Below are 22,661 nucleotides of genomic sequence, written 5' to 3' on the forward strand. Positions count from 1 at the left end.
GTAGAACATGGTACAGTGTAGGATTAGTGATAATAATTGTCATGAAATGTTAACTATATACTTGATGACTTCGAAGAGAGACTCTGAAAAGACTTTTAATAGACTTTTAAAAGTCTGTCGCCCTCTCAAATATACAGACAAGTGACTTCCAGTAAGCTCTTTGATTGGATATTGACATTTTCACACCACTGTTTGCATGAGCCAAGTCTCAAGACTTACGATAATATTAAACATGGTTGATTTTATCTGAACGCAGGACGAGAAAAAGACTTAAAAATAAAAGTGAGAAAAAAGACTTTGATCCTAAAAAAGACCTTCAGTCCTAATCACAATTTGGGGACAGTTTAGGATTAGTGCTGATAACGGTCATGTTACATCATGGGAAAGTTTAGGGATAGGGCTAATAACGATCATGTAATGCTACCCATATATATGACGACAGTGAAAAAACTCTGAAAAGACTTTTAATAGACTTTTAAAAGTCTGACACCCTTTCACATCTAAAGACACGTGGTTTCTGGTAGCTCTCTGTTTGGATATTTACATTTTTAACTTAACTATTTGCATGATCTAAGTCTCAAGACGATAATATTAAACATGGTTGATTTTATCTGAACACCAGGCAAAAAAAAACTGACTAAAACCTTCAATCCTAACCACCTTACACCAGTAAAATCGCTTGAAAATCGCTTGGTTTAAAGTCGGCATTTTAGGATTAGGGCTAATAACGGTCATGTTATGCTAATAATACATTAGAAGACTTCGAAAAGACTCTTAAAGACTTTTAATAGACTAAAATCTGACATCTAAAGACAAGTCACAGACTTTTTACTCACAGACTAAGATTTTGCAAAGACTCGGGATCTCCTATTGGATATTGGGCTAATAATGTTCTTGTTAGATCATGGGACAGTTTAGGATTAGGGCTAATAATAGGCTTTTTCCTTCATCTTCAACTTCAACTTCCCAACACTCCTTATACCCCCAAGTCTTAAGATTTACGACTTTTAATCCTAACCACTTTACACTGAACGATCAGGATGATTTTAGTGTTTGATTTTTTTTTTGGTGACATCAAAAGGAAGCTCTGTTATGTGCGATAAACAGGCTCCTGAAAAGTCATCTTCATAGAACAGTCCTATACAGAGGATCTGTCCTACCTCCACTGCGGAATGTTTACTTTAGTGGAAGATGTAGATTTAGAGTTAGGTGAGTTTTTTTCACCCTTTTATAGTCAGAGAAACAAAGTCATGAACTGAGGAGGCAGCCAGGATAGCTTTTTTATTTTCTTTAGCTTCTTTTTGCTTCAAATCTATCTTTATTGTAGCTATTATGCTTTTTTTTACATTTGCTATTTAGCTAAAAATAAAAATATAAACATAATACATTCTGCCTCCAAAAATCCATCTGAAACCAGCTGTAGTCTACAAAAGACCCTCCCACCCTCCAGATCCGTCTGCAGAAGGAAAGTCTTACTGTAGGGTCGAGAGCAGCGCTGCTGGAGAATGCGGTCGGGCGTGTTTACTCGGCTCTAGTGTTGAGTAGATTTTTCATTCTTTCCAGAGTGACCCTTTAACTCTTTCAGAGCTGAATCCTGAACTGATGCACACTTCCAGGAATCATTATCGTCCACACCCAAGCCCTAGACTGTATGTACTCCTTCAGGGCAGGGTCTAAAACTCTAATTTACAGTAGTATTAATCCCACACTCATCTATTTATCATTCTTACATCCTCTGTTCTTTCCATTCAACTGTACAACCATTCTGCATTTTCTTTAGTTCAATAGCAGAAACTGAATAACTCTTAGTTCATACTGGATAACTCATAGTGGATAATGAATAACTAATATTAAGTACTTAAGCATTCATAGTAGATTTTGAATAATTCATAATGGAAATTAAACAACTCATAGTGGGTACTGAATTACTCATTAGTTACTAATTCATTAATAGTGGATACTAAATAAAATAAATTACTAATTTAGCTACTAATTTGTAAACATGTTACAAATTGTAGTATAATATATTAAAATATATGTTTATACCCAACAAAGTATATTAGAAGTGCGTTGCTTACAAAAGACAGGAAGAAGAAGCATATTTGTATTCTAATGTAAATATAGATCACATATATTTAACATCAATTTTTGGTACATTTCTAATATACCTGGTGTATAATAAATGATACAGTGATAAAGTTGTAATACTCATTATTAAATGTATTATAATTTTACTGTAAAAGCATATTTAAAACATGGGGTTACATACATGAAGTAGTATTTTTTAGTATGTTTAAATGTTACTTAAGTTGCTATATATAAACTAGTTCCATTTTAGTACAGTTAAGTACAATTTAAGTAAGACTTTTGTACTATTTTATACTGTAATTAAAGTATAAAAGTACCAAAAAAAAAAGTTGTTCCATTTTAGCACACTTTTTAAATATACTGATTAATAATAATGTGGCTACAAGAACACTTTAGTGCACTATAGCATAATAACAATGCTTAATATACTTCTTTTACTTCTTCTAATCTACTTTTTTTTACTAGGGCCATTAAAAGATATAATAATAATAAAAAAATCTGAATTGTGAGGAGTGTAGTGTATATACTCATGTGGGTTTACTCACTTACATATGCATGCACAGACACACACACACACACACACACACAGTGATGATAAAGAAGAGGAGTCACATTCTCAAGGATATTCAGCATGCCAGAGCACACTTAACTCGGACATGTGCGTTCCAATTAATGAGACAACTGCCTACAGACAGAGTCAGCTGCTTCAGCTGCGGCCTTCCTTCCTCTGTTAAAGAATAGCTCAAATTATATACTGAAGAGCATTTGCTGGGCTGGCAGTAAACAGGGTTTTACTGCAGAGTTATTCTACACCTCACCTATTGCCTTATTGGATATATATATATATATATATATATATATATATATATATATATATATATATATATATATATATATATATATATACATATATATCATTATAGAATATATGCTATTGGAGCAGCCTGGTGGCCAATCTTCATTAACTGCACATTGCACCAGTAAGAGCAGTAAGAGTGTGAAGGTTCAATTAGCAGGGTAAGAGCACAGTTCTGCTCTAAATATTACAATGCACACAACATTATGGGAGACATACCAGAGTTCAAAAGAGGACAAATTGTTGGTGCACGTCTTGCTGGAGCATCTGTGACCAAGACAGCAAGTCTTTGTGATGTATCAAGAGCCACGGTATACAGGGTAATGTCAGCACACCACCAAGAAGGACCAACCACATCCAACAGGATTAACTGTGGACGCTGTAAGAGGAAGCTGTCTGAAAGGGATGTTCGGGTGCTAACCCAGATTGTATCGAAAAAACATAAAACCACGGCTGCCCAAATCACGCAGAATTCAATGTGCACCTCAACTCTCCTGTTTCCACCAGAACTGTCCGTCACCACAATACATTATTGTGCTCTAAAACCAGGTGTTTCAGTTTCATTCTCCAACATTAAATATTTATTGTTTATTACTTAATTACTTGTATGTATTTGCATGCATTTTATGTTTTAGTGTGACATCTTTATTCGGGACATGTATCAGTAAACTCAATTTTATTTAAAATAATGGTTTATGATTTTGGGCTTAAAATTTTTTTAATTCTATTTTTTAGAGACATATTAATTGATGCAAGAAACTGTATTCTCTAGAATTTTGTAAAAACGCACAGATAAAGTATTTTAAAAAAAGTATCGTCCAATTTCAGCAGATTCAACAAATTTTTTATTAACATAAAACCAGCTCACTTACTATTATATTTTTATTTTTAGGCTATTTTAGGCAATCAATTAGTATTTAAAATGTGATTTAACAAAAAACTAAAGCTTAATTTACTTTAAAAGCCTGCTTTGTTGTATGAATTTTACAATAAAAATTAATTACAATGAAATAATATATAAATCAACTTTAAACCAGTTCATGCATTGTGAAATATAAATCAAATATTAGCACAATAACAGCTTGGTTAACATGTGAAAGACTGCAAGTAGGGATGAAAATTATTAAACTATTTATTGAAGCCGCCATGTTGGTTTGCTAGTTGGCCGAGGAACTGCCAGAACTCCAGGAAGCTCAACTCTCCATCACTGTTTTTATCCAGTGAGCTCATCAGTTGGTCAATGGCTGCGGGGTCATTTGCATTCTGTAGAAAGAGAGAAAAAGAAAGAGAGAAGAAAATGCAGAATCCATTATACCCACTGATGGATTTAAGGGGGGGCAGCTGCCCCCTCTGGTACCCCGTGGTTTAAAAGAAACATGGCTAAATTCTTTCTTTTTCTTCTGTTATTTTCACAAGAGTCAGACCTATCTAGAAACTGGACCATGGTTCAGTAGATCCGTACCGTTCTGTGTATTATTTACAAATGGAGAAAACATGGAACAGTGGTGAACCTTCCCAGGAGTGATCAGCCCACTGAAATTACTCCAAAAGGGCATGACCAACTCATCCAGGAGATCCCAAAAGAACCAGAACAACATTTAATGAATTTCAGGTCTCACTTGCTGCACTTAAAATGAGTTTTCATGACTCAATAGCAAGAAAGAAACTGGGTGAAAATGGTCTCCATTGGAGAGTTCCAAGGCAAAACTGCTGACCAGAAAAAAAAGGATTGTCTCACATTTACCAACAAACATCTTGATGATCTCCAGAAAGTTTTTGAAGGTGTGTGACCTGCTACATTCAGATTAAAACTAACACATAATTTCAGAAAATGAACATTATACTGAACGTAAAACATGGTGGTGGTAGTGTTGTGATGGTCTTGGGCTGCTTTGTTGCTTCAGATCCTGGATAACTTGATGTAATTGATGGAACCATGAATTCTGCTCTACCAGAAAATCTTGAAGGAGCAATTCGGTCCATCAGTTTGTGAACTTTAGCTCAGACGTACTTGGGTTCTGCAGCAGGACAATGACCCAAAGCCAAAGCACACCATCAAGTCCACCTCTGAATGGCTCGAAAAAATATATATAAAACACACAAAATTAAGGTTTTGGAGTGGTCTAGTTAAAGTCTGAGTCTTGAGATGATGTGGATGATCTTAAACAGGTTCTTTATGCTGGAAAATCCTCCAATGTGTCAATGAGTCTGAATTAAAAACAATTCTGTAAAGAAGAGTGGAACAAAATACTTTTTCACAGCACTGTAGGTATGTTTAGTGCTCAGATAGGTGAGAGAATTTAATGAAGTGCCCGGTTAGGTGCTCCACTAATGAAGAAGTGCCACACCACTGAGATATAAAGCATGTGGTGCCCTATAGATGCCCTCACAATGGGATATTTGTAGTTGTTGATGTCACAACGTTTAAAAATTCATATTCCATCTTTTTCACATCTACTGGTTAGGACAGAGTAATACTGTGTAGAGTGTAGAGATGAAGTGATTCATCAGTGCAAACACACAAGTCCTCTCATGTCTCTCTCTCTCTCTCTGTTGTGAGAGCTAAAGAGAGACAGGTCTGGTTAGGTAGGGCTTTAAAACCGCGCCATTCTGTTAAACAAGCAACAGACCGAGCAAAGAAATGCATTCTGCCCTCTGGTGGACAGCAGTGCACATACTGTATTCAGTTCAGTATTCAGTAGATTTACAGCAGCATCTCACAATACTGTCTTTATTGTTTTACATTAAGATCTTTAAGACATCTGTATGGTCCAGAAATGACAATTATATCAATTACAGCAGTTGATCAGCATAGAAAAGCTTTCATTTGAGTTCGATGGTGAAGCTGATCATTCTGGTTGACCTGTTGGGTAAAAATGGTGTCGTATTGGTGAACCAGCATGGTTGGGATGGTCTTCTTGGATGGACAACAACCTCTGTTACATTGTTTGAGTAGCTTGATCAATTAATTAATTAAAATATACCATATATAGCGCTTTTCCACTTATGTTAAACTGGCGTCATTCTGGTTTACGAACCTAATTTTGAACCATTCGACACATTTACACCAACAAAAGAAGGTTCCAGAACCAGGAACGTTTGTTCGCAATGGGACCCCTCTGTTGTTGACGTATGATGTGACGTTTTGACTTTTCCACTAAAACTGGTGAAAATCTGGGCTGGTTCACTAAAAAGCACCACCAGTTCTTATAACCCCATAGAGAACTGGTTCAAAAACCATTTGGAGTTCCTTTTGGTGTACAAGCATTCAAGTGAGTTAAAGGAAAAATCCAGTGTGACCTTAAGCTTAGGCGTACTTGGGTTCTGCAGCAGGACAATGACCCAAAGAACACCAATAAGTCCACCTCTGAATGGCTCAAAAATATATATAAAAATCACACACAAAATGAAGGTTTTGGAGTGACCTAGTCAAAGTCATGCAGTGCAGCGTGATTACAAGTACGAGCTTTTATCGAATATCCCAACTCTGTTCAAAGGCAATGTAAAGAAAGGGTACCTTGATGTAGTTCTTGAGCTGGGTGTTCAGCATGCTCTGGAACTCCTCTCGGCTCAGCGTCTGATCAGAGCCCTGCTTCCCAGCGAAGGCCTTAAACTGGGACACCAGTGTGTTAATGGCGGCCTCCATTGGAGAGAAGAGGAAGAGCTGAGCAACTTCACTAAAAAAAAAAGCAGCAACAGAGAGATCTACAGTGAAATATAGACTTAAATATACTTAATTTGACATAAGTTGCTCCAAAATAGTACATTTTGTATGTATTTGAGTATATGTTTAAATTTTGAAAAGTATGTATTTTCCAAGTTGGGTATACTTTTAAAAAATGCATTTATTAATGCAGAAATGTTCTATAAAAGGTTATAATATTCTGTAATTCATTTAAATAGTAATTAATTTTGTGTTCTTATTACACAGTAATATGCTGTAATCTTCTCCACAGTGAATTACTGTAATTTTACAATCCTTTATTGGTAACTTTTTTTGTTTAACTTAGTGTAAAATTAAGAAGAATTTTTTTTGTCCTTGTAAAATACTACAGTAAAGTAAAATAAGTTTAGAAAATTAAAATATTTCTCTAAAATATGACTGTAAAAAGTATGTTATTTTAAAGTACACTTAAATTTTTTTTTAAGAATGATTATTTTTTTCTGGCAGCAGGGATGACCGAAAATGATTTTTTCTTTCAGATATGATCAGTTTTTGGCACTCCTGCTGCTGCAAAATTACAATTTTGACACTTACCAGAAGAAGAGCAGGAGCAGGAGATCAGCAGGTTGGATGAATGAACTTCACTCATGCATCTTCTGTCTTCTTCCTTTTATTCTGTATATTCCTTCAGTTTTCCGTCGTGGGCAGACTGTAAATTGATCATTAACTGTGATTCTTCACTCGCTCAGCTCTGCTCAGCTCAGAGTTACTCAAGTTTTCCATGAGAAACTGTAAAAACCTGTTAAATCTACAGTCTAATTTGGGCTTGAGTAGATTTAAGTGTGAGCACTATTAATAATAAATAATATTATAATATTATAAATATTACTATAATAACTGTTCACTGATTTGACTGTTTAATCCAATATTATAAAAACTTTCTTAGATATTTCTTAGAAAAATTCATCATCATATACACTGACATGCCAAAAGTCATGGGATAGCAGTATGTAGATTAATCATGATTTTTTTTTTTTACGGTTATATTATAATAACACTTTTTCAAAAATGTTATACATTTGGAAAAAGAAGTGTACCCTCATGTAAGAGCAAATAAATGTTTTACTAAACCCAAAATTTACCGAAGACAAAAATGTTATAAATAATAATTAAAAAAAACAATATCTACAACTCATTGATTGAAAAATGCGCAAAATACACCCAAATAAATAAGTTACCTCAGGAGACCTCCTCAGGAGTTTTGGACTGAATACACTTTATTTACCATGTTTTACATAGAGAGAAAACTAATCAGAAAGAGTTTCCTTCATTTAAAAGACAGTTGAGACAAATTATAATGCAGGTGAGTGAGAATAGTTTTTGAATGATCCCCAACAGGTTAATACATTTTTTTCTGTATACATCTTTATTCTGTATTTGCTACACCTAAAATAAAACACTGTCTGATGAATACTACATTAAATGGTTAGTGTGAAAGCTTAATTTAATTTTATGATTAATGGTAAAGTTGGTAAAATTGGTCTATTATTATTTGATTTTTCAGTCAAAATAGAAACAAAATCATTTATTTAAGAAGGCATTTGGATATATCAGTCCACAAATACAGTACAGTGTGTAGATCATAGATAAATACTGATTTTGCTGTGTAGTGATTAGTGGAGGTAATGCTGCAATGTGCTGTTAATATCTAAATCATATTATCATGTACAGCTCAGGATAAAAAATAGGATCCCACTTAAAAATGATGGATGATCACAAACCATCAAACCACCAAACTGAGCTGCTTGAATTTTTGCACCAGGAGTAAAGCAGCATAAAGTTATCCAAAAGCAGTGTGTAAGACTGGTGGAGGAGAACATGATGCCAAGATGCATGAAAAGAAAACTGTGATTAAAAACCAACCAGGGTTATTCCACCAAATATTGATTTCTGAACTCTTAAAACTTTATGAATATGAACTTGTTTTCTTTGCATTATTTGAGGTCTGAAAGCTCTGCATCTTTTTTTTTGTTATTTCAGTCTTTTCTCATTTTCTATAAATAAATGCTCTAAATTACAATATTTTAATTTAGAATTTGGGAGAAATATTGTCTGTAGTTTATAGAATAAAACAACAATGTTGATTTTACTCAAACATAAACCTATAAATAGCAAAATCAGAGAAACAATTTTTTTCCAGAGCTGATTATTTTTGTGGTGGAATCACAGTAATTTGGTGTAAAGTGTCAGTGGGGTGCAGCAGAGTCACTGGGGATTTTATAAAGGTTGTACAGTTAGAAACTGCAGTTCGGCATCTTTTTCCATCCACTTGCTGCAGTGGTTTCTATTTTTGTAACAGAGCTGAAGGAGCATCCTGTAAAAAAAAAACAAAAAATAAAACACAGCATTAGAGCCTGAAGAGGAAACAGCTGTGATAGTTTTATGTTTCCTGTGTTATATTAACAGACTGTAACATGTTGTTACATATAATGTGACAACATGTTACAATGATTTCTTATTGTTTTAACACAATTATATTAAAAATAAAAATTCTATCAATATACAGCGCTGGAAAAAAATAAGAGAGCACTTAAACATGATGAGTTTCTTTGATTTTACCAAATTTGACCAAATTGGAATATAATCAAGAGGAAGATGGATTGTTGCACCAGGAGTAAAGCAGCATAAAGTTATCCAAAAGCAGTGTGTAAGACTGGTGGAGGAGAACATGATGCCAAGATGCATAAAAAAACTGTGATTAAAAACCAGAAGGGTTATTCCACCAAATGTTGATTTCTGAACTCTTTATGAATATGAACTTGTTTTCTTTGCATTATTTGAGGTCTGAAAGCTCTGCATCTTTTTTTTGTTGTTATTTCAGCTATTTCTCATTTTCTGTAAATAAATGCTCTAAATGAGAATATTTGTATTTGTAATTTGGGAGAAATGTTGTCTGTAGTTTATAGAATAAAACAACAATGTTCATTTTACTCAAACATAAACCTTTAAATAGTAAAATCAGCGAATACTTGTATTTTACATTTTCTCTTCTCTTACCATGTCCCCCTTAACTATGTTTCTTCTCAGGCATTCCCAGAAGTGCTCCCTCTTAGCCAGGTCCTCTGGCCACTCCAGATAGGTACGGGATTTTACCAGGGTCACCAACCTGCACAGTAAAACAAATCATTAATTTACAGCGTTTGTTTCCACACCCCCACCTTCAGTGTTTTAAAATTAACTCAGTAAGCTTACTGTCAATCAGTCAGCTATTTTAGAAACGTCTAACCACGTTTCCAGATCAAATCGTGACTGATTTCATATTAAACTCCGGGATTTACACCTGTATTTCCTGTCTACAGACAATAAAAGCTTATTTTACAATTTCAGATTAAATTTTAACATCACCAGCACTGAGGTTTTACCGGTGGAAAGCGGTGAGCTGGAAGGGGGAGATGTGCTGGAGGAAGATGAGGATGAGGGAATGCTCCTGCTCCTCCAGGAGACGGTAGGTCGCCACTCGCATCTCCAGGCTGCACCAATCACTGCGCAGATACTGACGACTCAGCACACACACTGTACGCCGACTCCTGTAGATACTCTCTGAGATATTATTCACTATTCCTTTACCCACCTGCAGAAAAACAACACAGTTTATTACAACACAGGCCAGATATTTTCCGAGCCATTACATGGCGGAAAATTAAGTGTAATAATGTGTAAAACAGACTAGTAGCTCTCCAGCCCAGAGGGTTGTTGAACCCAATTGCAGAACAGTTGATCTCAAAGCAGGTAAACCCAAGAAGAAAGAAAAAAATAAAAAATAAGGGTCATCAGGGTCGCGCTCCAATACACTACTGCTGCCCCGGCTTGTGAATTGTGACAGGGCCGAAAAAAAAACCCCTTATAAGGAGATATTGAGCACAAGAACGGGTGAAAAAATGAGAACCCCTGGAAACTAAATTCACGCCGAGCACAACAGAGAGAGAGAGACAGGGGAGGGTTGTAAACAAAAGCTCACCAGAGAAGCATTTTTATTTTTATTTATTTATTTTTTTCATTATCATTCATTATAGTTCAAACAAGCTCACAGGCCAGATGTTTCATATGTTTTGTCTATTGCCGACCCCTGATTTATGGCCTTTTCATTTCTCAGCACTTTAATGATGGATTACGGATGTCTCCGATCTGATCATGTGATCGGAAATCGGGGTCATCAGGGTCGCGCTCCAATACACTACCGCTGCCCCAGCTAGTGAATTGGGATGTAGCCGGGAAAAAAGTCCTTATAATGAAATATTGAGCACAAGAACAGGAGGAAAAATGAGAACGGCTGGAAACTAAAGTCACGCCGAGTGCGACAGAGAGAGAGACGGGGGGATGTAAACAAAAGCTCACCAGAGAAGCATTTTATTTATTTATTTGCAATTATGGGATACAGGCAATAAAATAACCAATAAACCTAGTAACATTTAAGAATCACAAAGATCTCACCTCAAAGTCCCGGCTGTGCAGGCAGAGTCGCAGTCTTTGCTGGCCTTCTTCCTCCAGTCTTGGCGCCAACTCCTCCAAAACCCAGGCTTCATCATGCCTACTGAACGACACGAACGCATCAAACTTCATCTCCTCTTCCTCTTCCTCTTCCACCTGTACTTCCACTTCCTCGTCTCCCTGCCTCTCTCTTCTTCTTCTTTTTATCCTCCACTTCCCTCCAAGCTTCCTCTCCACATATCCTCTCAGACGGAAGAAGAGAACCATGCAGGGCCAGTACGCAAAGCGATAACCGATGGAAGCAGACAGCAGCAGGGCGATGGCGATGGATGAGCCCAGGTAGCACAGGTACTGCACATCTGTCTGACACAGCTTCTCCATGGTGGAAAGGTAATCACGCTTCTGGTAGTGCCAAACGCACTGCTGACGCTGCAGATGAATCACCTGCACTTGCTTGGAGCTCTCTGCCCAGTCTAGAAACCAGTTGTTTTCGCAGTCACAGCGGAAGTCCAACTCGTCGAGGACAATGGCTCTCAGCGACGGCAGGGGGTCGAACATCCCGTCCAACAGAGTCAGAGGGTTGTTCAGGTCTATGCGCAACAATTGCAGAGAAAGCAAGTCCTTGAACATGCTTTTCGTTAAGAAGTTGAGGTGGCAGTTCACCAGCGTGAGGACCTGGAGCTTTTTGAGGTTCCAGAACATCATGTCGGTTTCTGAGTTGTTGGCAAAATTGAGACTGGTCAGTTTGAGACGTCTCAGATTGCGCAGAGTGTTGATGTCGCCGTACGTTTCCGAATGTCCCTCGCTGTCGCCCTTGTACTCGAAGGATTCAAGGTTTGGAAAGAAGGTCCAAAAGGAGTGAAAATCGCAGGCAATATAATAGGCCATCAACTTCAGTTCTCGTACTCGCTTGAGCAGTGTATTGTTACAGTCATCGATATATATGCCAAATATGTTTAGGTTTAGAGCAGAGAGTCTCTCAGGGGTCGGATTTACGCCAAGGTGGAGAAGGGCTGTGTGGTGTCCAGTTTCGATGCTGAGATTTTGCATTTTCGGTGGGAAGCCGTAAAAAATCATGGTAAGGTACAGCTCAGGGAACAACAGAGTGCCTAAGGTCATCTCCTGTAGCTGCTTTTGCTTCCTGAATGCACCTTCTTCAATCTTCTGAATTGTATTATTGTCAATTAGCAGGATCTCCAAAGCAGAAAGAGACTCAAAGTCTGTGTAGGAAAGCTGCTTGATCTTGTTTGAGTTAAGCTTCAGAGTCCTGAGTCTTGGTAGACCACTCAAGGCATCTTGAAACAGAGTTTCAATGGAGTTTCTGCTGAGTACAAGTCGTTCCAGTAAAGGCATACAGCCGAACTGATTGGCGTGAACCTCCTTGAGTAGGTTGTTCTCTAGATTTAAACTGGTGATGTTCCAAATGGTACCATTAGCGCCCTTGCAAAATGACGCTTCTTTTAAACCCATGTCGGACATTGTTAGGGATTCGATATTTGCTGCAACCTTCCAAAATCTGAAGTCGATCTGTTGAATCTTGGAGCTACAGATGCTCAATGTCTTCAAATGCCTACTGCAGTTTTGTAGACTTTTCTCAGACAACATATCCACTGCGATTTGAGATAGTTCAAGGGTTCTCACACTTAGATGAGCGGTCATGCTGCACAAGTCATTGATGAGCCCTTTAGACTTCGGTCCAGAAAAGCGGATTTTATCGACCTGGCCAATTCCCGATTTCCAAATGCTGTTCCTTGACTCAAACTGTTCAAGGAGCTTTAAAGAAAGGCTGGAAAGATTCTGAAACACCTTCAGAGAATCTTCCTCAATCACCTGGATGGGATTCCCATCTAGATTTAAATCCTTGACTCCAGCAAGCACAGCAGATTCGGCCATGCAATCCTGCTTATCTATGGTTGAAACTCCACTGTCCTCCAGAGACAAATGCTGTAGTAGAGCCATGTTATCACTGAGACTACAAAACACCTCACTCAACTCCTTCACACAAACCCCTGCTAACCTCAAACTCACAAGCTCCCTCAAAGGGTTGAAGGTTGAGCTGGAAATGTTCTTAAACTGGAAACCTGTCAGTTCCAGCTCCTGTAAGTTCTCCAACCCAGCAAACGCTTGATCTTCTAAGGAAACATTGCGACATTTGGAAGAAGAATCGAAGGTAATCTTCAGGAACTTTAGGTTGGAGAGGCCAATGAAGGCTTTAGACATAATCCCGTTCAACTGCTCTCCAAAGATACGTAAAATTTCCAACGACGGCCATTGTGAGAACGCCTTTTCTGGAATCATCTTTGCCTTGTGGAAGATACAGAGTGACCTGACCTCTGGTGTGAGTTCCGTCAGATCTGAGCGGAAGTCTGAGATGTTGCATTCTGCATAATCTCCATGTCCTGGACGATGATCGCAGGATAAGGTACTTCCTATATCTTTGAGGATTTGCTCCTTAAAGGTAAAACAATGTTGAGCAATAACAGCAAAAGAAACATCGCAGAGGCTGAAACACAGAAGAAGCTTCAGGCTCTGGAACATTTTGGATTTATGACCAAAGATAAGCCAAAAAAATCTTCTTCTTAGAGAAGAGATGGTCGTCTTCTCAATGATGACAAGATAAGAAGATCTGAAACTTCGATAGCAGCTGAATTTGTGCCGTTAAACTATGTTTAAAATCATCAGTGGTCCATATCATTATATCCTTCACTGGAGAAAAAAAGAAAAAGAAAATTACATCAACGGATGTTTAAAAATATATTAATTTATTCCCAATACCAATCTACAAATGTTCTTACTTTTTGTGCTATAATTGATTTGATTTTGATTGATTTTGAATTTTTGCACCAGGAGTAAAGCAGCATAAAGTTCCAAAAGCAGTGTGTAAGACTGGTGGAGGAGAACATGAGAACAAAACCAGAACTCTTAAAACTCAGCCATTTCTCATTTTCTGTAAATAAATGCTCTAAATTAGAATATTTTTATTTGGAATTTGGGAGAAATGTTGTCTGTAGTTTATAGAATAAAACAACAATGTTTATTTTACTCAAACATAAACCTATAAATAGCAAAATCAGAGAAACTGATTCAAAAACTGAAGTGGTCTCTTACTGTTTTCCAGGGCTGTATAGTGTATATGTTATGTGTATATATAGCTATATATGTGGCCACAAATGTTCACTTAACTCAAAATAGTTGAGTAATGTTTGAAAATATAATATATTTTTACAAATTTCAGACAAATAGCGTGTTTACAGTGTAGAAGTGCATTAATAAAATATAATATTGCCAAAATAACTCATTATGCTAAGCAGTGGGGAAAACTGCAAAATATCCGGAAGCCAGATATAGAAAACAAGTATACAAAAAACAAACAAACAAACAAACAAACAAAAAATGCTCTTTAAAAATAGCATTTTAAGTTTAAATGTAATATAGTTTACTTACCAATCACATTTAATGATGATGCCGCTTCAAATCATGCAAGTGAAGAAGCTCTAGTCTTTTTTACGTCTAAATAACAGAAGATACAAGTTTCTGAACAGTCAATCTTTGAATGTTGATTAAAGAGGAACTGAAAGGTATATTTTTAGTTCACAGCTGCATCTTTATGAACCTTCACAGCCACAACCACAAAATACTCACTGATACTCACAGAAAACCACTACTGAAGGTAAAATAATATTTTTTTCCCACATAAGAATGATGCAGCTGACCTGCAATATATGCAATATATCCTCCTGCACTGAATATGAATATGGATGTGATTTTAAATGTACAATAATTGCCGGTTCTATTGTTCTATTGTTCTATTGTCTTCTATGATGTTTTTGTGGTACACATGTGATACTGTAATTTGAGGAATGAAAAAAACACAAATGCAAATTTTATTAAAGGATATAATTACACAGAAAAATATTTTCATTAAGACATCACAAAGGCAACAATCAAGAATGCTGAATTTCTGTATTTTTTCACACTTTGTTAGTTTGTTAATACCTTAAATAAAAAGAAATACATATTTCCAGCAGAAGAACAGTCATTTCAGTATTTCATTTCATGTTTTAATTGACAAACAAAAATAGAAAACATAAATCAAAGCTATTAAAAAAAAAACCTTTACAAGAAAAGAAGAATTGAATGAAACAGTATTTGTAAGTTAAAGGGCTCTATTGTACACTCTGTGAAAGGCGCTTTGTGATGCTTGTTGCTATCTTACACCCCATCAACAGGCTATTTTCACACCTTGAGCCTGCGCTGTTAAAATAGCAGCAGAGTTTAGGAATATATTTACACTAATAGGCATGGTCTGGAAGTGAGGTGTGTTCAGGTAAATTTTTGGTGTGTTTCTATATATTTTGGTGGCGGGAAATGCATGTGCGCAATGACTGATTAAAACCATGACAAAAAAACATGTAATTTTTGGCCTCCTTACGATACCAATTGACCGGTGCACTACAGATCACTAAAATAGGGTCCAACATCTTTAATCCTTGTCTTCTGTTTAGGTCTTGTAACATCTGCCCCATTCTACATCATGCTTTTACAGGGATGTAGAGCTAAACCATGGATGACAAGATAACATTAAAAAGCAGGAGAGTAGATCTGTTTTAATCCTAGAGGTGTTTTTTAAGGACAGGTGAAAGCTGGCGATTGCTAAGGGTATACCATTTCTTTGATTTTACCAAATTAAAATCCTCTGGAATATAATCAAGAGTTAGATGGATGATCACAAGCCATCAAACCACCAAACTGAACTGCTTGAATTTTTGCACCAGGAGTAAAGCAGCATAAAGTTATCCAAAAGCAGTGTGTAAGACTGGTGGAGGAGAACATGATGCCAAGATGCATGAAAAAAAAACTGTGATTAAAAACCAACCAGGGTTATTCCACTAAATATTGATTATTTCTGAACTCTTAAAACTTTTTGAATATGAACTTGTTTGTTAGTAGGAGTCTCCTAGTAGAACTTTTGCTGAATATATTCATTCATACTGAAGTCCATTCTGGTGCTGTGGTGGTACTGTGGTACTGGTCAGTTGTGAGGTGTGTCCTGTAAAAGAGGCCATAAATAACCAGTATTAGCTCTGTGTTTTATTTCCTTCTTTATTCCCACACTCCCTCACTCCATCCGTCCTTATCTCCTGTATTTGTTTAATAACTGAACTGTAATACAGTAAAACAATAAAACCACAGAGCAGAGTCCCGTCTCACCATCTCTTCATCTGCGATGCTTCTCCTCAGACGCTCCCAGAAGTGAATCCTCTCGCTCTCGTCCTGCGGCCAGTCCAGATAAGTGCGGGATTTCACCAGCCTGGCCAGACTGGAATGAAAAGATATCCAGCAGCTTTTTATTTAATAACACTGTGAATTTCTTTATTTTAAACAATAAAACAAACAGCTATGGTAATATTAGTATTTAGCTTTTTTCTGTCGTAGTTTTTTTGTGTGTAATTAGTTTTACCGGTGGAAAGCGGTGAGCTGGAAGGGGGAGATGTGCTGGAGGAAGATGAGGATGAGGGAATGCTCCTGCTCCTCCAGGAGACGGTAGGTCGCCACTCGCATCTCCAGGCTGCACCAATCACTGCGCAGATACTGACGACTCAGCACACACACTGTACGCCGACTCCTGTAGATACTCTCTGAGATATTATTCACTATTCCTTTACCCACCTGCAGAAAAACAACACAGTTTAATATAACACAGTTTAATATAACACAGTTTAATATAACACAGTTTATTACAACACAGTTTAATATAACACAGTTTATTACAACACAGTTTAATATAACACAATTTATTACAACACAGTTTAATATAACACAGTTTAATATAACACAATTTATTACAACACAGTTTAATATAACACAGTTTAATATAACACAATTTATTACAACACAGTTTAATATAACACAGTTTAATATAACACAGTTTAATATAACACAGTTTAATATAACACAGTTTATTACAACACAGTTTAATATAACACAGTTTAATATAACACAGTTTAATATAACACAGTTTATTACAACACAGTTTAATATAACACAGTTTAATATAACACAGTTTATTACAACACAGTTTATTACAACACAGTTTAATATAACACAGTTTAATATAACACAGTTTATTACAACACAGTTTATTACAACACAGTTTAATATAACACAGTTTAATATAACACAGTTTAATATAACACCGTTTATTACAACACAGTTTAATATAACACAGTTTATTACAACACAGTTTAATATAACACAGTTTAATATAACACAGTTTAATATAACACAGTTTAATACAGCACAGTTTAATATAACACAGTTTAATATAACACAGTTTATTACAACACAGTTTAATATAACACAGTTTAATATAACACAGTTTAATATAACACAGTTTATTACAACACAGTTTAATATAACACAGTTTAATATAACACAGTTTAATATAACACAGTTTATTACAACACAGTTTAATATAACAGTTTAATATAACACAGTTTATTACAACACAGTTTAATATAACACAGTTTATTACAACACAGTTTAATATAACACAGTTTAATATAACACAGTTTAATATAACACAGTTTATTACAACACAGTTTAATATAACACAGTTTATTACAACACAGTTTAATATAACACAGTTTAATATAACACAGTTTAATATAACACAGTTTAATATAACACAGTTTATTACAACACAGTTTAATATAACACAGTTTAATATAACACAGTTTAATATAACACAGTTTAATACAGCACAGTTTAATATAACACAGTTTAATATAACACAGTTTATTACAACACAGTTTAATATAACACAGTTTAATATAACACAGTTTAATATAACACAGTTTATTACAACACAGTTTAATATAACACAGTTTATTACAACACAGTTTATTACAACACAGTTTAATATAACACAGTTTATTACAACACAGTTTATTACAACACAGTTTAATATAACACAGTATAATATAACACAGTTTAATATAACACAGTTTATTACAACACAGTTTATTACAACACAGTTTAATATAACACAGTTTAATATAACACAGTTTATTACAACACAGTTTATTACAACACAGTTTAATATAACACAGTTTAATATAACACAGTTTATAAAAACACAGTTTTTTGATCAACTCTTTCTTTCTTTCTTTCTCTCTCTTTTCACAGACTATTTCTGTTTTGTATCACTGACTCCTTTCCCAACTCTTTCTCACTCTTTCACTCTCCTTCTTTCATTATTTCTGTTTCGTAATTCTCCCTCTTTTGCGAACTCCTTCTCACTTTTTCTTTTTTAGTAACTTTCACCATTTCTGTTTTGTAACTTTCTTTTGAAAAATCGTTCTCTCTTTTTTTCACGAATTTTCACTATTTTGGTTTCATAACATGCACTCTTTTGCAAACTTTTTAAAACTTTTTCTTTTTTACTAACTTTCACCTTCAATTTCTGTTTTGTAACTATCTATTTCTCTAACTGTTTCACTCTCTTTTTTCACCAACTCTCACTCTTTTGCAAACTCTTTCTCAGCCCCAAAGGACTGGAAATATCAGGAAAAATGTGGTCTAGTTTCATTAACAAACTGTGCTTTTAACTCTTTTTCAATAAATAATTCTCTTTTCCTCCAACCCTCACTCCCTATTTCTGGTCTTTTGCTAACTCTTTCAATATCTCTGTTTTGTCACTCTCACTCTTTCACTTTCTTTTTTCACTAACTTTTACTATTTCTATTCCATAACTCTCCCTCTTTGGTTAGCTCTTTCTCAGCCTCAGAGTAATGGTACATCAGGTAAAATGTATCCTTCCTAAAACTGTGTTCTAGTTTTAATGAGAAACTTTACTTTTAACAGTTTTACCTCAAAGTCCCGGCTGTGCAGGCACAGTCTCAGCCTGGGCTGACCTCGCTCCTCCAGTCTTGGCGCCAACTCCCCCAAAACCCAGGCTTCATCATGCCTACTGAACGACACGAATGCATCAAACTTCATCTCCTCTTCCTCTTCCTCTTCCACCTGTACTTCCACTTCCTCGTCTCCCTGCCTCTCTCTTCTTCTTCTTTTTATCCTCCGCTTCTTGCCAAGCTTCCTCTCCACATATCCCCTCAGACGGAAGAAGAGAACCACGCAGGACCAGTACGCAAAGCGATAACCGACGGAAGCAGACAGCAGCAGAGCGATGGCGATGGATGAGCACAGGTAGCACAGGTACTGCACATCTGTCTGACACAGCTTCTCCATGGTGGAGAGGTAATCACGCTTCTGGTAGTGCCAAACGCACTGCTGACGCTGCAGATCAATCACCTGCACTTGCTTGGAGCTCTCTGCCCAGTCTAGAAACCAGCCGTTTTCACAATCGCAGCGAAACTCCACGAGGTCAAACACCACTGCTCTTAAAGCTGGAAGAACCTCGAACATCCCATCGTGTAAAATCAACGGGCTGGAGCTGTAGAGTCGCAGCAGCTGCAGGGACCGCAGATCTCTGAACATTCGCTTGGTCAGGAAACTAAAGTGACAGTCGTGGAGCACGAGGATACGGAGCATCTTTAGGTTCCAGAAGGTCATTCCAGGATTCGTGTGGTTGGAGAAGTTGAGATTGATGAGTTTGAGCTTCTTTAGTTGACGCAAACTGCTAATTCCAGAGTAGTTAACGTGCACCCGCTCGGGATTCCCAAGCAATTCCAGAGATTCCAGATTGGAAAAGTACGGCACAAAGAAGGAACACTTAAAAAAGAAGGTGGTTCCACTGAGTTTGAGCTCTCGGACTGACTCGAGGAACGGAGAATACAAGTCACCCATGTTGAGAACGTCTCCGTTCAGTTCTAATACGAAGGAATCATTGGGTCGTCCTGCATCGCCTGCGTAGATAGTAGTCCCATAATGTGCATCGATGCTGAGACGCTGCATTTTCTCTGGAAATCCGTAAAACAGCAAACTCAGATGCAGAGTATAGACATACTCCAGTCTACCAAATGTCAGCTCTCGTAGTTCCTTCTGATCTCTAAACGTTCCATGATCGATACTCTCAATTACATTATTGTCAATCAGCAGGATTTCAAGAGCCCAGAGTGAACGGAAGTCGTCGGCAGCGAGCATCTTGATTGAGTTTGAGTTGAGTTTGAGAACTTTAAGTTGAAGCAAACCTCTGAAAGCTCCAGGTTCCAAAGTTTGGATCTTGTTGTCATTGAGAAGAAGTTGCTCAAGTTGAGGCATGCAAAGAAACTGGTTGGTTTCGACTGTCTTTATCTGATTGTTCCCAAGACCCAAAGTCTTCAATTCCATCCACAGTTCCATGGTTCCATTGGCGACATCGCAAAACCGGGCTGTGGTCAGTCCTGTGTTGGTCATGTGCAAGACCTTGGTACTTAATATGCTTGTCCAGAACCCTAAGTCCAGCTCCTCTATGTTTGAATTGAATATCGAAAGCTCTTTTAGACCTTTCCCACAGTCCTTCACATCTTCGGCAGACAATTTGCGCACTTTTACAAAAGTAAGCACAAGAGATTGAAGGTTTAATCGAGAAACTAGACGACACAAGTCCTTAAAGTTTGTTTGATACTCGTTTAAAACAACCCCGGCCAATTCAAACTCACTGACCTCTCCAACTCCAGACTCCCAAATGCTTCCGAGCCAAACGCCATAAAAGCTTAAGGTGAGACTCGAAAGGTTTTGAAAGACTCTTAAAGAATTCGCCTCAATGATTTTAATCTCATTCTCTCTGAGGTCTAGAGTTTGCACCCCTGCAAGTACGTTTGAAGGCCATGGTTTGGAAGATCCTGGGCATCCGGGCATCCGGTTCCTGATTGAAGTGATGCCACTGTTGATCACTTTGAGGTGTTTCAAGTAAGACATTCTATTTGAAAGATGACAAAAAACCTCTGCAAGTTCCTGAAGGCAAATCCTGTTTAGAGACAGCTTAGATAAAGAGAGGAGAGGGTCAAATGTGGCGTTGGAAACACCCATAAAAGTCCACCTCAGACCTTCTAAAGACAATTCTTCCAATCGACTCAACCCAGCAAAGACAGTAGAGTCCATTGCAACACTGCTGCATCCCCTGTCGTCTAAAAGCAAACTCAGATACCTGAGGTTAGAGAGTTGGGAAAAGGCACCAGATTGAACCCTTTTCAGACTGTTTCCAGTTATATACAGGAACTCCAAGGTTGGTAGGTGCGAAAAAGCATTGTCAGGAATGACCTCAGCCAAGAGGAAGTAGATACACAGAGACCTGATTCCTGGTTCAACTTCCTGCAGATCGGTTTGGAAATCCACGATGTTGCATTCTCCATAGGGTCCAAGTCCTGGGTGATGGGAACAAGGGACAGTTCCACCAATGTCTCCGAGAAGATGCTCTTCAAAGGTCACACAGTGTTTAGCAATGAGAGCACTGACATCATATCTGGAGATGCTGGAGGACAGTATGAAGGTCAACCAGAGGAAAAAAGGCAAATCCATAGTTGATGGTCTGCGATTTTCCATTAAAAAATAAAATAAAAGCTAGGTTAAAAACCCAGATTCTGAGGTTCTTCAGTTACTTTCTGACCCACAGCAGGTTCTCCATCCTTGCTGCTCTGCAAACAATAAGGTAGATTGTTCCTGTACTTCTGTTTCATTAAAAAAACAAAAAAAACAAACAGAAATTCACACGTACTACTGTGTTATGCAGAAGGAAAAAGGCAGGGGTGCAAAAATGCGACTTTATTTAAACTGAGACTGAAACCTGAGGACTGGAACCTACAACCAAGTCAATAAGTTCCAAATCTTCTCCCAAATCGTAGTATTTTGTCCATTAATAGTTAAAATTTGTTCATATAAAGTAATGAATCATATCAGTCCTGCTTAAAAATTGTATAAACATTTTCTATCCTTAAAAGAAAGCACTTTTATCATGGTAATTTCTGCCTCTGTAGCTCCTCTCAGGTTATATAACTCTGCTATATGCGTGGATTATGTTTCCGTGTACTTTAGTACGCAATCAAGTCATCACAATATGCAAATAAGTCTTTCAATGATACCCATAACTCTATCTGAAAGTGAACTACAGGAAACTGACCACTGTAATTGCAAACAACTGTAGTTTCTGTTGAAAATATTATGTTTTTTTATACTGTATCATACACTTATTATATGCAATAAAAAGCAGATTATTATTATTTTTTTAATAATTAGAAAAGACTTGTTTGTGTCTCTTAAAGTTGAAGTGTACCTATGGTAAAAATGACATGTTTTTTTAATGTACATTCTTATTTTTCCATTATCATCATTGCATTTACTCATTGCATTGCATTTACATATAATGCTGAATTATGATTGAAATAAATATTTTTTTTTATATTATACTTTTAGACCAACACACAGAAACGTTTATAGTTTCATTGTATTTACTGTAGAAAATATTAAGTTTTGTTTTTTCTATCATATCATGTACTTATTTGATGCAATAAAATGCAGATTAATTATTTAAAAATAATTTAAAGTGTGGCTACAATAAAAATGACACTTTTTTTATTTTAGCTTCTTATTTTACCGACAGTATATCATCATCATCATCATCATCAT

At 36.5% G+C, this 22,661-nt stretch overlaps 3 protein-coding genes across 4 annotated transcripts; all 3 read right to left on the reverse strand.

The window, feature by feature from the left end:
* Nucleotides 1-3,981: 3,981 nt before the first annotated feature.
* Nucleotides 3,982-6,590, reverse strand: LOC103046199 (protein S100-A11). Its single transcript, XM_022674201.2, has 2 exons — nt 6,462-6,590; nt 3,982-4,207 (listed from the first exon to the last, which is right to left on the reverse strand). Exons 1-2 carry the CDS (start codon nt 6,588-6,590, stop codon nt 4,073-4,075), a joined length of 264 nt encoding a protein of 87 aa, XP_022529922.1. The 3' UTR covers nt 3,982-4,072.
* Nucleotides 6,591-7,227: 637 nt separating this feature from the next.
* On the reverse strand, nt 7,228-13,797 carry tlr19.1 (toll-like receptor 19, tandem duplicate 1). Of its 2 annotated transcripts, none has more exons than XM_049480133.1 (4): nt 11,100-13,797; nt 10,031-10,239; nt 9,666-9,774; nt 7,228-7,317 (listed from the first exon to the last, which is right to left on the reverse strand). In XM_049480133.1, exons 1-4 carry the CDS (start codon nt 13,632-13,634, stop codon nt 7,279-7,281), a joined length of 2,892 nt encoding a protein of 963 aa, XP_049336090.1. In that variant the 5' UTR covers nt 13,635-13,797; the 3' UTR covers nt 7,228-7,278. The 2 variants fall into 2 exon arrangements, with proteins under 2 accessions (XP_049336090.1, XP_049336091.1); XM_049480134.1 differs by lacking the exon at nt 7,228-7,317 and adding an exon at nt 7,701-8,982.
* A 2,756-nt stretch (nt 13,798-16,553) lies between these two features.
* Nucleotides 16,554-21,472, reverse strand: LOC125802357 (toll-like receptor 13). Its single transcript, XM_049480142.1, has 2 exons — nt 18,969-21,472; nt 16,554-16,766 (listed from the first exon to the last, which is right to left on the reverse strand). The coding sequence occupies exons 1-2, from the start codon at nt 21,138-21,140 to the stop codon at nt 16,554-16,556; spliced, it is 2,385 nt and encodes a 794-aa protein (XP_049336099.1). The 5' UTR covers nt 21,141-21,472.
* Between the last annotated feature and the right edge of the window lie 1,189 nt (nt 21,473-22,661).

Source organism: Astyanax mexicanus, chromosome 6, assembly GCF_023375975.1.
Source record: "Astyanax mexicanus isolate ESR-SI-001 chromosome 6, AstMex3_surface, whole genome shotgun sequence".
In the NCBI taxonomy this organism is placed as follows: domain Eukaryota; kingdom Metazoa; phylum Chordata; class Actinopteri; order Characiformes; family Acestrorhamphidae; genus Astyanax; species Astyanax mexicanus.